Source organism: Schistocerca nitens, chromosome 4 (genome assembly GCF_023898315.1).
Source record: "Schistocerca nitens isolate TAMUIC-IGC-003100 chromosome 4, iqSchNite1.1, whole genome shotgun sequence".
Taxonomy (NCBI): Eukaryota; Metazoa; Arthropoda; class Insecta; order Orthoptera; family Acrididae; genus Schistocerca; species Schistocerca nitens.
In genome coordinates this window covers 536,336,250-536,352,955 of record NC_064617.1, presented here as the reverse complement: position 1 = coordinate 536,352,955, position 16,706 = coordinate 536,336,250, and the positions used below count along the sequence as shown (strand labels likewise).

General features: G+C 39.3%; 1 protein-coding gene across 1 annotated transcript in view; it reads right to left on the bottom strand.

Moving 5' to 3' along the window:
* Positions 1 to 16,706, bottom strand: part of LOC126252420 (low-density lipoprotein receptor-related protein 4) — an 827,262-nt gene that overhangs the window by 25,166 nt on the left and 785,390 nt on the right. The window contains exon 27 of the mRNA XM_049953310.1: positions 4,405 to 4,721. Coding sequence (XP_049809267.1) covers positions 4,405 to 4,721 — 317 coding nt within the window. The remainder of the gene's footprint in view (positions 1 to 4,404; positions 4,722 to 16,706) is intronic.

The following is a 16,706-nucleotide window of genomic DNA, read 5'->3' as shown; positions in this document are numbered from 1 at the left end:
CAGCAATTGCTCTATGTGTGGTAGTCACAAGAGACTTGTGTGAACAACAGGAATAAGTGAACACCACAGGTTGGATTAGACACCTTGTTCAGATGAAATGCAATGTGCAGACATCCTGTGGGCTCTGAGGCATTTGGTAGCAAAGTTGGACAGCTGTTTCTATGGCAAGATGAAAACTTTGAGCTTTAGGAGACTGTGTTGGTATTGGAGCTCATTGGGCATGTTAGATAGCGCCTGCATTGCAGTCGTTGGATTCTGAATTTCCTTGTGGGAATTTCAAGGCTTTAACTGCTAGTGTTAATCTCACCTAACGCTCTTTTCAAGTGGCTGCTAAAAATTTCTTCATTAGAAGTTGAAATCACAAAAGAAGCTATTTGGGAGGGTTGACATATTATGCCACAAAGTGTGACTTTTGTGAAACAACCATTTTGGATTGCTGTGTTTCGTTGATTGTACACAATGCAACTGCTAATTAGGTTCATGTCTTGAAGTGTATGTTATTTGAATTAGCTAATTTCAGTTCTGTGTTTGCTGCAGAAGCCTGATAATACTTTGTGCTCTAGGTTTCCTGTGCTACCATGGGGTCATTTTGCAGTTGCAAGCAGCCTGCAGTGGCTTTGTCCATTCTTGGACAACCAACAGGAAGATGGTACACATTCTGGCTCTGGACCTGCAATGTTAAACAGAGCTGAACATCATGGTATAGTGGTACATGAATTTTCTGGGCTTAAGTTTTCAGGAGTATTTTACTGCTTAGTTCTAACTTAGTGTTATTGTAACCAATTTCCAACGATCAGTTGTCATTTGTTGATAGCATTTTGTTCTTAGATTGGAAGTTACATGATTTTTTTATCTCCTGCAATGTACCACAAAGAAGGTGGTTAAAGCTGACCTTACACAGTCACCTATTGGTATTTGTAAACAATAAAAATTTCTGGTGAATACTTTAAAACTACCTTTAATAACTTCAAATTACAGGGAAGAGCTCATCGCAATTTGCTTTAGTGTTATATTGTTGTATATTGTTTGATGAAAAAGGAATTGAACAAAACTGTTCTCTTTTAAATCATAACTGTAGGTTAATAGTCCCCATTTAATTACGTAATTCTGTTTTACATTAATGTTATTTCTGCTGGGACTTGATCCTACATGTTCTGGTTTTTAAAGAATAATACATTTACTGATTAATGGAGTTGAAATTTTATTAGTGTATATCTTTTGAGTACCAAGGATAACGGCTTTTACTGTAATAAAGGTTATGTGAATAAGATTAAGATCTGGAGTGAGTGTTCAGCAGGTTTCCACTGGAGGAACCCTGTTTCCTAGCCAACTTGCTCAATTGATGTAAAATCTTAATAGAGAGTGGTATCAATTGTGTTTATCCAAATATTTCTAGTGAGCCTTCTCCTTCTGCTTGGTTTTCACATTACTGCCTTCAGTATGTCAACTCTCAGTACCATCTATTTATCTTCTATTGTATTTCTTTCACTTCTTTCATTTAGAGTGGCTAATGCGCCCTTTCATACTGGCAGTACCCTTTGACTGTTCCAAGTCAACCAGGTCTTATCTCCATAATTTCCACCCTTTCTGGAATTTCTTCAGCGTTATTCTACACTTCATAACTAGTAAATCATAGTCAGTGCTCCCATACGCTCCTCAAAATGTTTTCCAGCTCCAAATATTTGAAACCTTCTGGTATTTCTATGTATCTTCCAGGTATACAACCTTCTTTCATGAATTTATCTTAAACTAAGTGTTAGCAATGATTAATTTGTACTCTGTGAAAATCCCACAAGGCAGCATCTCCTCTAATTTCTTTCCTGGCAGTCCGCGCACTGTTATCACTTTTTCTTCTCTTAATTTTTCTGCTATTTAATTCCAATCCCTCATCACAATTAAATTAAATAATTTCTTTTATCTTATCTCTCACCATCAGAAAATACAGTAACCAAAGATTCTTATATTAGTGTGGTTGATTGTCACTTTGTCATCCTTTTTAAATACTGGCATGATGTTGTTTTCTTTCCAAATCTTGTTTAGAACTCTATATAGCCTTGTTTTCTTGAGCTCTCTAGATGATGCTTTGATCATTTTTAGAAGGAATTCATCTGATCCTGCAGACCTGTTGCTTTTCATTTTAGATACAACATACATAGTTTTGTGAATGAAAACATGGTGCAAGTAGGTTGCATTCATTTTATCATCTATGCAATTGGCCAGTTTCAATCTTTGGTCATTTTCAAGCAGGTATCTTAAGCCTTGAGCTTTATTTTACATTATAATATATTGCTGGTATATGTGGACAGGAAGACATCTTACTTCCATGTGTGTGTGTATGTGTGTGTGTGTGGCATAAAAACATTACACTATTATACATGGATAAATCTATTAACAGACATATCCACATACAATAGTGTACTGTTTTCATGCCTCATATGCACATAAATAGGATGTTTTCCTGTCCACATTTAACAGCAGTATATTATAATGTAAAATGAAGCTGGAAGCTTAAGATAGGTGCTTGAAAATGACCAAAGGTTGGAACTAGCCAACTGCATAGATAATAAAAAGAATACAACCAACCTGGACCATATTTTCACTCTCAAAACATTTTGAGGCTGTGGACCCCCACAAAAATAAAATTTTAAAAAACTTAACGTAGTTCATTGTATTTGTGGTGTTGTGAACTGATGAACAAATTATCATGTCTATTAAAGTTATATAAAGTACCTAAATACCTTACAAAACTCCTAAAATAATCAATTAATGACAATAGAAAGTAAAAGGATGGATAAAAGATCTGCTCACCAAGTGGCAGCAGAAGAACACACAAACAAAAGGGCTGAAGAGGAAGGAAGAGGGGTGAAGGAAAAGGACTGGCTGCATCAGGGGAGGCTTACCAGATAGAAAACTATCCAGTAAGTCTTCTCTGATGCGGGGTTCTGGGTGACTTTCCTAAACTGCATCCCTTTCAGTAATCCTCTACAGTCCTTTTCCTTCACCCCTCTTCCTTCCCCTTCAAGGAAAGTCTTTCCTTCTCATCCTGTCCAGTAAGTCTCTCCTTACCTGGTGTTCTGGGTGACTGTTCTGGACTGTACCCTTTTTCCTAAACCTCTCCAGTCCTTTTCCTTCACCCTTCTTACCTCCCCTTCAACTCTTCTGCCATAAGAAGGAGTCACTGGCTCCAAAAGCTTGTGAAAGTTAAACCCTTGTGTGTGTGTGTTCTCCTGCTGCCTCTTGGTGAATCGATTTTTTCTCTGTCAATTTACATAATAAAAAAACTCCTGTAATATTTGAGTCTTATCACTCATTGCCTCACCACTGGGAAGTTCTACTGTTTGGATAGATTTATTTTCAGTTATGCAATCTGTTGCAGTACCAGTTTTACAAACCCTGTTATAAGTTGTTATTTCATGGGAATTCCCTTTTGCGAACCATTGTTGTCAAATTTCAGGATGTTTCTCATTCACAGATCTAGTATACATTCTCCCTCGGCATGGCTACCTCCTTGCACATGGGGTTCACAGGGTGTTTATGTCCTGTTCACTGTCAGGCAACCTGTGTATTAAAATCATCCATTACAATTAGATTTTCACACTCCACATGTGCTTCCAAGTTATTGATGAAGTCCGCCCTTTCTTCTTTTGAGGATCCTAAGTGTAGTGGATGGACTTCATACACATTTCTTGTCCTTCAACTACACACACAATATGGCTATGGTACTCTTTTGCACTACACTCAAACTGATGTGTGCATCTGTTTAAAGCCCCACTCCATTCTTAGTATCTGCTTCATTTCTAGGCCAGTAAAACTTGTAATAAAATGAGAGGTTCCTTTTCCCAGTTTTCTTCCACTTGTTTCACCTAACCCTAGGAGCAGGAATTTCCTCCTTTCTGCCTCCTATAGTACAGTTATTTGTTTTTTGTATTTCCTGTTGCATAGTCATGAAGAAATGTAAGATATAAATTACAAAATAGTAGTGGACAATGAATGAAACAGCAAAAAATGAGGGATATAAACTGCCACGAATGAATGAAACTGGGAGTTAAATTTGGCCCTTATTACTTTAGGTCTGGCAAATTTTGTCACACCTATAAAAAACTAATTAAACCAACTCTCTGGTTCATTTCTGTACTATATTTATCACTGTTTACCTCTCTGTTTGCAGAATTTCCAAACAACTGACAATAAACTATTTATTTCACCAGTTTGAGTTTAAATGGTAGCCTTCTTAATTAAAAAAAAAAGAGTAATATAGTACACAATTGCTGAAAATTAATTGCTGAACAGTGAACAGAATTTTGTTTGAACATTTTATTTGATATTTAGCACAATGAAACAACAAATTTTATCAAGAAATACAATAAAAACCATTCCACACTATATGGAAATATCAATTCCTACCTGATTACATCCAGATGAACATCAGTGTAATAAATCTTCTTATGCTTCCAATGGAAGTCCACAGCAATGGCATTGTGCACATCTGGTATTGGCAGTGTAACATCCCACAGCTCTGGTGTATCAAGTGAGACTCTTGCCAAGGTACTTCGTGTGGCAAACAGGAGGTATGTGGAAGGAGGTGAGTTACATGTGTGATGATCTTCATTGAGAAGGATGCCAGTTGGACAAGCACAAGAATATCCTCCAGGCCTTCGTAAGCACAAATGTGAGCAGCCACCATTGGCACGACCACAGGCATTCTCCTCCACATTGTCAACCTGCAGTTGGTGGGGCAGGGCAGAGACAGAGAGACAAAAGGCTGCTTTCATACAAAATATTAACACTGAGCAGAAGCAGAAAGCAGCGACATGCAGGATAGGCCTCTTCCCAGCTGATATAACATTTCTTATGTATCAAAATACTTAATATTGTCATATGCAATGCACTATCTGAAGACATTAAAAAGTAACATAATTAAAAGATATAAGCATAAATTGAAATGAAATTTAAGCACATATTTAAAAAAATGAAATACTACCAAACATAAAACAATGTTCCATTGACTGCAGATGTGTGTGTACTAATACTACAATCTTATTCTGAATAACAATATCTTCCTTTACATTAATATTGGTTACGACCAAAAAATAAGAATATTTTTAAAAAATAAGTGTATCTAAAAGTTCTTGTATTACAATAGCTGGACTGTTGACCTAGTGCGTGCCTTCTAGAGGTTTCAAACATTTACAAATATTTGAGAAAGTAGGAGCAAAATGAAAAATATCCATAAAAAATCATTTGCAAAAAGTGATTATCTCTCTGTTTTTTGCAGTGTATTGATTTTAACAGCTGAAAATTATTAAGATAATTTTATTAAAATAACAGTAGGTCATTTATAACCACATTAGGAGTCAAAAATATCTCTTCCTTAATGTGGAAAAAAAATTTTTTTTCAACCTGGTAAAGGGTACTCATTTATTCAACTGATCAACTGTTATCAAACATTTACTTCTTACAGGTTGTTTCAGAAGGAATAGTGAGCATTTTAGGGAGTGGTCATATACATTAATTCAAACAAAACATTCCATATAAAATCTGTCCAATTTTTATTGGGAACAATGATAAGTTATCATTTCACATGTTGGAACACCAACTGCTATGGGTTTATTTATCAGTTGTTATTTTTGGTTTGAGGTGCAAGTTGTGAACTGATGCTTCAGTTTATATAACTGAATTTTTCAACTGTAATTGTAATTGTGGTTTGTTAGCAAGTTCTACTGTATCATTCAAGCACACCTAACATATTTACAATTGCTGAATATGCTGATATAGTATTAGGGTATGTGTTTTGTAATGGAAATGGTGCTGCTGCATGTAGAGAAAATGGTAGATTATTTCCTGTTTGCAGAATACCAGAGTCAAGAATGTTTACTCATGTTTTCACTATGCTGCATGAGACTGGTGAAGAGCCTCGCAGTCATATTTAGTCTGAAGATGTAAATGAACAGAGTAGAGAAGAAGTAGAAGATATTATTCCAATGGCAGAACATAGTCCAACAAGAACACTCAGAATTCTTAGGCATATGATTGTTCTATGCACAATAATATGGAGGACTTCTTTACATGTACATGGGCTTTACCCTCATCTACAGCAGATTCAATCCCTTCACAAAGGAGATGAAGGTATATGACCAGAATTTTGTTGTTGGCTAGTTGCAAATTGCTGAGTTATGCCATTAATACTGTTCAATGATGAAGCTACTTTCATTCATGATTACATCAATAACACTTGAAATTCACATTGGTGGTTCAACAAAAACCCATACAACTTTGTGAAGAGACATTTTGAAAATGCTTCTCTGTAAATGATTGGTACAGTATGACACATAATAAGCTGATTGGACTTGTTGTCTCACTGCATCATCTTACAGGGTCCTGCTATAAACATTTTCACAAAACAAGCTTCCATAATTCCAGGAAGCAGTTCCTTTGGCTACAAGAATATGTTCTTCCCATATGATGGGGGAGCACATTCTAGTACCAAGATGACACTTTGTCTAAACCTAACATTCTCCAGATGGTGCATCAGCAGAAATGGTCATGTTTTTTGGCCACTACAAAGGCAAAGTCTACAAATAAAAAGGAGAAACAAGAGATAAACTGATTGTTCATTATAAATTGTGCTGCCCTAAAAGAACATTGAGATGACCTCAGAAATGTTATATGGTGTTATCACGAAAATTCAAAAGTGCATCGAAGTCAGAGGTAGAATTTAGGGAAATCAACATTGAACTTAACTACTTGCCTCTGTTTAACAACTTCTGTGGCTATTTGTTTGAATAGCATTCCAACAGCTGTACCTATGCAATCAATAAAAATTGTAGACATGTTGTATGGGATGATGCATTATAGTTAACCAATGCTAACACCTCCTAATATGTTCACTATACCTCCTGAAAAACCCAGTATATTACAATTTCTAGCAACTATCAAAAAGCAATATCTAATTAATGATTTAAGAAAATGGGAAATGCCTTATTTTCTTAAAGTGATATGCCTGAATCATGCCTCATATTGGTAAACAGTTAACACTACACACTAACAACACATTGCAGCAATGTAATAAAGGAGTTTAGGCAACACCTACCATGTGGCTGGGAGATGTACCCTGACAGTAAACGAATCTCACCGAAAATCAATGGCATCATAAAATGGAAGGCAAAGATCCTTCAGTGATGTCATCTTAAGTATGGTGGTGTGGAGAATTAGAAACAAAATTTAATGACATACACATTCCACATGGAGGGGAAATTGTGTTGTGGTGAGGATTTTCAAAGCTGAAAGCTAAGTGACTTGTGCAATTCATCAGTTTTGTCACGGGTCTCATACCTACAGATATGAAGTCTTCTTTCTTAGCAAAGGAAAAGTTCTCAGTGTTTTTATTTTCTTTTAATTTATTTGGTCTATGCTTTCTAATACTTATAGCAGACTGATGTGTGCTGCATACACACATAACACAAAACAGTATTCACACTAGCTTTCAAGCTCTTGCTCTTTTACTAGCAATAGGACACACATTCACATACAATACCACACAGACACCAAAACACACAGTCCCACAGCTGTGTCGAGACAGTATTGCCTGGGCAGATGAGAAGTGGGGAGAGGGTAAGGAAGGATGCATGAAGCAAGGAGGCGGTAGTGAGATAGTCTGAGTGAGGTCTTTTGACGGACTAAAGGAGTTCAGAAGGTAAGGCACACAGGAGATACAGAGAGAGGGAGAGAGGTGGGGTGGGGGGGGGGGGAGGAAAAGGAGAGGAAGGTGGAGATGAACAGAGAAACAGGGAGGGGAAAGAAAAAGGGAGAGGTGTGGTAAGGGAGGGAAAGGGGGGCAGAGAGGGTGGGACACAGGGAGAGACAGTGAGAGTGAGTGAGAGAGAGAGAGAGAGAGAGAGAGAGAGAGAGAGAGAGAGAGAGAGAGAGAGAGGGAGAGAGGGAGGGAGGGACGGAGGGAGGGAGGGAGGGAGGGAGGGAGAGAGAGAGAGAGAGAGAGAGAGAGAGAGAGAGAGAGAGAGAGAGAGAGAATGCCCACAAGGTGTTGGGAGCAAGGGGGTTAGGGGAGGCACTACACGATATGGGCAGGGAAGGACTGGTCTGGACTGAAGGAAGAGTGAGAAACTTCAGGTGTGGCAGTGTGAAATAAGTTAGCAGATGTTTAGGCTAGGAGGATTACTAGAGTGTAGGAAATTCTGGAGAGACAATTCCCACCTTCATAGTTTAGAGAAATTTGTGGTAGAAGGGGGTATCAAAATTGCCCACTGTACAAAGCAGCTGTTGAATTTATTTATGTTGTGGAGTGTAGCCTGATCAGCAACTGGATGGACAAGTTTGCCCTCTGCCACTGTTTGGCGGTGGCCATTCATATGACGGACAGTCATTAATTTGTTATGCCCATGGAGAATGCTGAATGCTGTACAGGAATTGCAACATAGCTGATGTATAACATGGCTGCTTTCACATGCGGTCCTATCTTTTAATGGGTAGGAAATGCTGTGACTGGACTTCAGTAGGAGGTGGTGAGTGGTTGTATAGGACAGGTCTTGTACCTGGATTGACCTACCGGGTCAGGTTTGTGGGCAGGACTGGAATAGGGATGGACAACAATATTCTGTAGGTTGGGTTGGCACTAGAATACTACTTGGGTAATGTGCATAGGATTTTGGGTAGGATATCCCTCAATTCAGGGCATGACATGAGGTAGTCAAAGCCCTGGTGAAGGCTGTGGTTCAGCTTTTTAAGGCCAAGGTGATACTGGGTGATCAGAGCAGTAATGATCAGTGGCATGTTAACAGGTTCCTGGTGTCAGAGGAGGAGATGACATGGAGATCTGTTTATGGACAAGTTCTTTATACTGTCTGTCAATATATTCTCTGGCACAGTTATCAATGTAATTTGACAGTTTCTGCTTTCCACTGCAGATGTGTCATCCATGGATGGTGAGGCTGACTTATTTACATGGAACAGGTGACAGCTGTAGGTGCACTTGATACAAACAGATGTACATATGAAGCCATCTAAGAGGTGGAGATTGACACCAAGGAAGGTAGCTCGTTGAGCTGAGAAGGAGCAGGTGAAGCAGTTTGGAGTAGATGGTGAGACTATGGAGAAAAGAGCAAAGATTGTCCTTTCTAAGAGATGGGATTGAAAAATTGCCATCAATGAATATGAACCAGACAGGGGTGTTAGATGTTGACTGAATAGGAAGGATTCTTCCAGATGACTCATAAATAATTTGGTATATGATGGTGTCATGTGAGTACTCATCGCAGTACCACAGATGTGTTTACAGATTCGCCCATTAAAAGCAAAACAAAAGTGGGTTAGGATGTGCTTGGTTATGAGGATTAGGAAAGAGGAGATGTTGGTGTATAAGGACATCATATCTACAGTGACCAACAAGGAGTCTGGTGATAATGGGACACTGTGGAAAGGCAGTGAAGGAAGTGAGGACTGTGTCGAATGTAGGATGGGAGATTGCGAACAATACTTTGGAAGTGTTAGTCAACAAAGGCAGATCAGGCAATCACTCTTTCTACCACAAGAACCTTCACCTTTTCCATCAGTATCTCACCCTTGTCCTTACTAATCTCATCCTTCTTAATAATGCAATTCAAGTCTCTACTCCTTTTGCAAAATCCTTCTACTCTGTGACCACAACTTTCTGAAAGCTGTCACTGAAACAGAAACTTTTGTCATGCAACAGTTAGAAAAGCATTATTCTAAGTACCATCTGAGGAAGATGTCCCAGCTATGCCTACAGTTTTATGCCTGCAAGTGATTACCTATTGCCAAGAAAGAACCTACCACTCTGATCCTGTCCCCTCACAAGTTCCCAATCATGCCTTGCTGAACTGATCCAACTTTCACATACCCAAAAGTTTTCTACACACTCCACGAAACACAGAGTTCCTGATCACGCATTCCATAACACTTCCGTCAACCTTTCTGCCAAAATGCTGACCCTTACACAAGTCATAGTATTTTTTAAAGCCCTCACATTTAGCCCAAACCATAAGTTCACCCAAGATGGACATGTGAAAGACATTGTTTTCTTTACTTGTTCTCTGCATTGGGAACATTTCTTCCTGATGTACCCCACACAGAACCTTGTTCAAAACAGTTCAAACATCTTCACAACTGTGATCTCCCTCCCCTTCCAACCAACCTTTCAACAAGTCCTCACTTCTACCTGACCTGGCTTTCTTTACCTAAACTACCCTCCAGAGGGTCCAGCATCACTCCTATGGAACACAAACGTGACCTGAAAACCACTCCAGACATTACCATTTTTCCCAAAGACAAAGGCTCAGCCAAAGTGGTCATGAATCTTAGTGACTATGTGGCTGAGGGTCTCTGGCAACTTTCCTACTTATTATGCATTCAAGCCCCTGCATGCTTCCTTCAGCACGTTTCCTCAGTTCATGCCCCATTAACATTAGACTCCTTGGTGGTCACTGTGGATGCAACATCCCTGTACACCAACATCCTCCAAGTTCATGGTCATAAGGCCAAAACCTTCCTGATACCAAACTCAGCACCTATTTTCTAATCCTCCTAGCCAACCACATACTGACCCATAATTATTTCACTTTCAAAGGCCAAATCCATACACAAATCTGATAGTTCCTTAGGTGCTCAAATAGTGTCAACCAAAGCCAACTTAATGGGGTATCTGTAGGAATCATTCCCATCTTGTCAACACCTAAACCCCTTGTCTGCTTCATATTCACTGATGACATTTTCATGACCTAGACTTGAGGCATCAAGTGGAGTAGCGCAGTGGTTAATACACTGGACTTGCATTTGGGAGGACAATGGTTCAAACTTGCTTATGGCCATCCTGATTTAGGTTGGTTCCTTTGAAAGGGCATAGCCACTTTCCTTTTCCAGCCTTCCCTAATCCACAGTTGTACTCTGTCTCTAATGACATCATTGTCAACAGGACATTAAACACTAATCTCCTCCTCCTCCTGGATTCAAGGCAATGACAATCTTTTGCTCTTTCATCCATAACTTCAACATTACTCGCAGATCTGCTTCACTTGATCCTTTTCAACTCAATGAGCCACCATCCTAAATGGTGATCTCCACCTCTTACATGGCTCCATAAATACATCTATTCATATCACATGCACCAACCACAGGCAGTACCTTCACTTTCATATCTGTCATCTGTTCCAAATCGAAAAGCCTCTTCCTTACAGTCTTGCCAACCATGGAAGCTGCATCAGCAGTGGAAACCAGGAACTGCCGAAACATATCAATAACCTTATCAGAGCTTTTACTGACAGACAATATTCTACCCAGCTCATCCACAAACAGATCTCTCATGCCATCTCCTCCTCTAACATCGATAAACCTGTTATTCAGCCCCTGACCAGTATTCCTCTCATCACTCAGTATTATCTTGGCCTTGAAAAACTGAACCACATCCTTTACCAGGCCTTTGATTATCTTTCCCCCTGCCTTGATATGAGGGATATCCTACCCAAAATCCTGCCCACACCATTGAAAGTAGTGTATATCATGTTCTGTAGGACCACTGAGGAGCAAGTCTCCATGGTCATGGAACAAGTCAGTACATGAAATTATAACAGAAGAGTAATAATAGATTAAAAAAATCCAAGTAGGAATGTCAGCGTCCGCAGCTCGTGGTTGTGCGGTAGCGTTCTCGCTTCCCACGCCCAGGTTCCCGGGTTCGATTCCCAGCGGGGTCAGGGATTTTCTGTGCCTCGTGATGACTGGGTGTTGTATGATGTCCTTAGGTTAGTTAGGTTCAAGTAGTTCTAAGTTCTAGGGGACTGATGACCATAGATGTTAAGTCCCATAGAGCTCAGAGCCAATGTCAGCAATGTAGGAAAAGACAGATTGCTATTTGCCGTAAAGAAGACACATTAAGTTATGGACACAGCCTTCATCAGCAAAAGAGAAACAGAAAAACACACATCATTCATACATACAAGCAAACATACCTCACACACACATGACCGCCAGCTCTGGTACCTCAGACCTGAATGCATTCTCGCATTTGATTTTAGCTGCTGGAGTTGGAGATCATGTGTGTGTGTGTGAGGTGTGCTTGCTTGTATGAATGAATGATGTGCATCAATGGTGTGTGTTTCTCTGTTTCTCTTTTGCTGATGAAGGCTGTGGCCGAAAGCTTTGTGTAAGTGTCTTTTAACTGTGCTTATCTGCAGCTTAACATGTCTTCTTTATGATAATAAGAAACAATCTATCTTTTCCCACACTGTTGAGGTATGAATCCTAAGTAGATGTCAAGCCGAAAGTTTAAATAAACATAATCAACAACATAACACAGGAATTAGATTAATTTTTTTAATGTTTCAAGGAGTTCCTAGACAGAATAGCAGCAGTGAGCCATGAGGAAACTCTTCAGTTTAGACTTGACAGTGTGTAGCTTACAGCTAAGATTTTGAATTCTTGTGGTAACTTATTGGAAATGGATGCAGCAGAATACTGTATGCCTTTCTTCACAAGAGTCAAGGAGATACATTCCAAATGCAGGTTGGACTTCTGCCAAGTATTAAATGAGTGAAAGCTGCTAATCTTGAGACTAAACTGATGTTGTTAATAACAGATGACATTAGAGAAAATATGTATTGTGATGTCAATGTTGGAATTCCCACATTGCTTAACAGGGGTTGATAGGAGGTTTGCAAACTTACCAAATAAGGGTCTAACCAACCATTTCTAAGCCAAAAACCTCGTTTTTGAATCAGAAGAGTTACATCACAAAATAGTACCATACATCATAAGCAAAGGGAAATAAGCAAAGTAGACTACTCTTCATGTTGAACTGTAACTTACACTGAAGAGCCAAAGAAACTGGTACACCAGCCTAATACTGTGTAGGGCCTCCACAAGCACACAGAAATGCTGCAACACGATGTGGCATGGATTTGACTAATGTCTAAAGTAGTGCTGGAGGGAATTGACACCATGAATCCTGCAGGGCTGTCCATAAATCCATAAGAGTACGAGGGGGTGGAGATCACTTCTGAACAGCACGTTGCAAGGTATCCCAGATATGCTCAATAAAGTTCATGTCTGGGGAGTTTGGTGGTCAGCAGAAGTGTTAAAACACAGAAGAGTGTTCCTGGAGCCACACTGTAGCAATTCTGGACATTTTGGGTGTCGCATTGTCCTGTCGGAATTGCCAAAGTCCATTGGAATGCACAATGGACATGAATGGATGCAGGTGATCAGACAGGATGCTTACCGTATTTACTCGAATCTAAGCCGCACTTTTTTTCCGGTTTTTGTAATCCAAAAAACCGCCTGCAGCTTAGAATCGAGTGCAAAGCAAGCGGAAGTTCTGAAAAATGTTGGTAGGTGCCGCCACAACTAACTTCTGCCGTCGAATATATGTAGCGCTACACAGGCATGCTTTGTAGGCACAGACAAAAAACTGGCGCCAAAACCTCTGTGTCAGTAAATAAATTTTTTTAAAAAAAGGTGGAAGTCCACCTTTTTTTCTCCGCCCCGAGTTTCGACCACTGCATTTTCATACATTATCCAACGAAGTAAATACAAATTCCATATTGATCATCTTCGAATGTAGCAGAATTTCAATGCACTACGAAAATCCGACTGGTAAGACTGTTGCCAATAGGAACCTGATGAAATGTGAATCACATGCAGTATTCTCTTAACCATAAGAATAATACGAATATAAACATTTTGCCATATATTCTTTCGTGTTTGCTGCTATCTCATTTAAATCCTATCTGCCTAATAAACTACGAAACTAGAATGAGACAACAGCAAATGCGGAAGAATATACGTAAATGAAGCACGGAAACTGACTAGATTTTTAAATCTAAGATGACTAATTTCTGTGCAGAATTTGATGTACTACAGAAGTGGCCGCAAAGGTTTTCAAACGGAGAAAAATTTTTGCCTAACTCTCGTTCAGAACATGTTGTATCATACGCAGTCTATTGTTTGGTTCTTGTTGATCATTATCAAAGAAAGCAGCAGTGTAAGTAACAACAAATAGCAGTCTCTTGCCATTGTTTCGCTAATGAGATGATTCCTGTCCTTTTTGTTTTTCGTTTAAGCGGTGGTAGCGCGCACAAAAGCAAGCCATGCCGCGAGCGGCGACAGGCCGTAAACACACACTATCAGAATGCGACAAACAATGCATGACGCAGTACAGTAATGCATTTTCAGCTTAGAGTGACGTAAACACCTATAACAAAGAAAACGGCACTTATCAGATCAAAGCAAAATAAGCAATCGATTCAAACCAGACGAAGCACGTGAAAAAGGAATGGTACCCGTAAAAATACGGACGGAGCGTCTGACACATAGCAATGGCTACCTGGTAAAGCTTAACTGCTAAGCTTATGACTCGAACCAAACTACTGTAGCTGTATCGTCTTTCTTTCGACTAAATTGTGTCTCATATTACAATGGACCAACTTTGTTTCGATTTGGAGGTGCGGCCTAAAACTTTTTCTCAAATTTCAAGTGCGGCTTAGATTCGGGAATTGTTTTTTTCCCTTTATTTCGAGTCTCATTTTTCAGATGCGGCTTAGATTCGAGTGCGGTTTAGATTCGAGTAAATACGGTATGTATGTGTCACCTGCCAGAGTCATATCTACACATATCGAACTGCACACGCCCCACACCATTACGGAACCGTCTCCTGCTGACATTTAGTATCCATGGATTCATGAGATTGTCTCCATAACTGTACACATCCATCTACTTGATACAATTTGAAATGATACTTGTCTCACCAGGCAACATGTTTCCAATCATCAATAGTCCAACATCAGTGTAGATGGGCCCAGCGAAGGCATAAAGCTTTGTGTTGCAGAGTCATCAAGGGTAGACGAGTAGGCCTTCAGTTCCGAAAGCCCACACTGATGATGTTTTATTGAATGGTTCACACACTGATGCTTGTTGATGGCCCAGCATTGAAATCTGCTGCAATTTGTGGAAGGGTTGCGCTTCTGTCATGTTGAACAATTCTCTTCGGTCGTCATTGGTCCCATTCTTGCAGGTCACAGCGATTTTTGACATTTGATATTTTACTGGATTCCTGATACTCATGGTACTCTTGTGAAATGCTCGTACAGAAAAATCCCCACTTCATCGCTACCTCAGAGATACTGTGTCCCATCACCCATGCACTGACTGTAACACCACATTTAAACTCACTTAAATCTTGATAACCTGCCATTGTAGCAGCAGTAGCCCATCTAACAACTGTGCCAGACACTTGTCTTATAAAGGCATTGCCGACCACAATGCCATATTCTGCCTGTTTACATATCTCTGTATTTGAATATGCATGCCTATACCAGTTTCTTTAGCACTTCAGTGTATTTCCAATACTGTTCCAATGGTAAATAACGCAGCATTAATTTTTGAACAAGATCCTGAACATGGGCTTTCCATGACAACTTACTATCTACCTGAATGCCTAGGAATCTGAATTGTTCCGTTTCACTAATCATATGCCCATTCTGTATCATTAAAATGTCAGTTTTTGTTGAATTGTGTGTTAGAAACTGTAAAAACTGAGTCTTACTGTGATTCAGAATAAATTTATTTTCTACAAGCCATGAACTTATGTCTTGAACTGCATTATTTGGTACTGTGTCAATATTGCATACACTATCCTTCACTATCAAGCTGGTTTCATCAACAAACATAAATATTTTAGAATCACCTGTAAGACTTGAGGGCATGTCATTTATATAAATAAGAAACAGCAGCAGCCCCAGCACTGACCTCTGGGGCACCCCCATTTAACTGTGCCCCATTGGGATTGCATGTCGCAGCCATTCTTTGTAGTGCAGAGAATGACGTTCTGCTGTCTGTTCTTAAAGTAAGAGGTGAACCAACTATGATCTACTCCCTTTATTCCATCATGGTCCAACTTCTGCAGTAATATTTTGTGATCAACATAATCAAATGCCTTAGTTAAATCAAAGAAGATGCCTAGCATTCACAGCCTTTTATTTAATCCATCCAGAAACTCACAGAGAAAAGAGAATATAGCATTTTCAGCTGTTAATCCCTTCTAAAACCAAACTGTACATCTGACAGCAAATTGTGTGAATTGAAATGATTGGTTACATTTGCATATACGGCCTTTTCAACAACTTTTGTAAACACCAATGGCATAGGAATACGTCTAAAATTGTCTCCATTATCCCTTACTCCATTATCCCTTACACTACTGAGTACTTTAATCAGGTATGAAACTGACCATTCTGAAAGGAAAAGTTACAGGTGTGGTTAAGTATTATGTTAAAATACGCAGAATAATGCTTCAAAACTATGCTAGATACCCTGCCATATCCATGACAGACCTTAATCTTTAGTGATTTCATTACTGACTCAGTCTACCTCTTGTCTGGTTCATGGAGGAGTATTTCAGGTAATAGTCTCAGAAAGTTATTTTCTAAGATAGTTATGTGATTCCCAGGATAGTTATGTGATTCCCAGCAGGAACTTTTATTTAGTTCACATGCTGTATTCAGAAAGTGATTACTAAATACTGTGAATATGCCCAACTTCTCAGTAACATTTCTACTATGCACTGACTTTATACCTCAACCTAGTGCTGCTGACCAGACACTCCCTTCATGACTGGCCATATGCCTTTAATTTTGTACTGAGAATCAGCTATTCTAGTTGCATACCACATACTTTTTGCCTTGCTA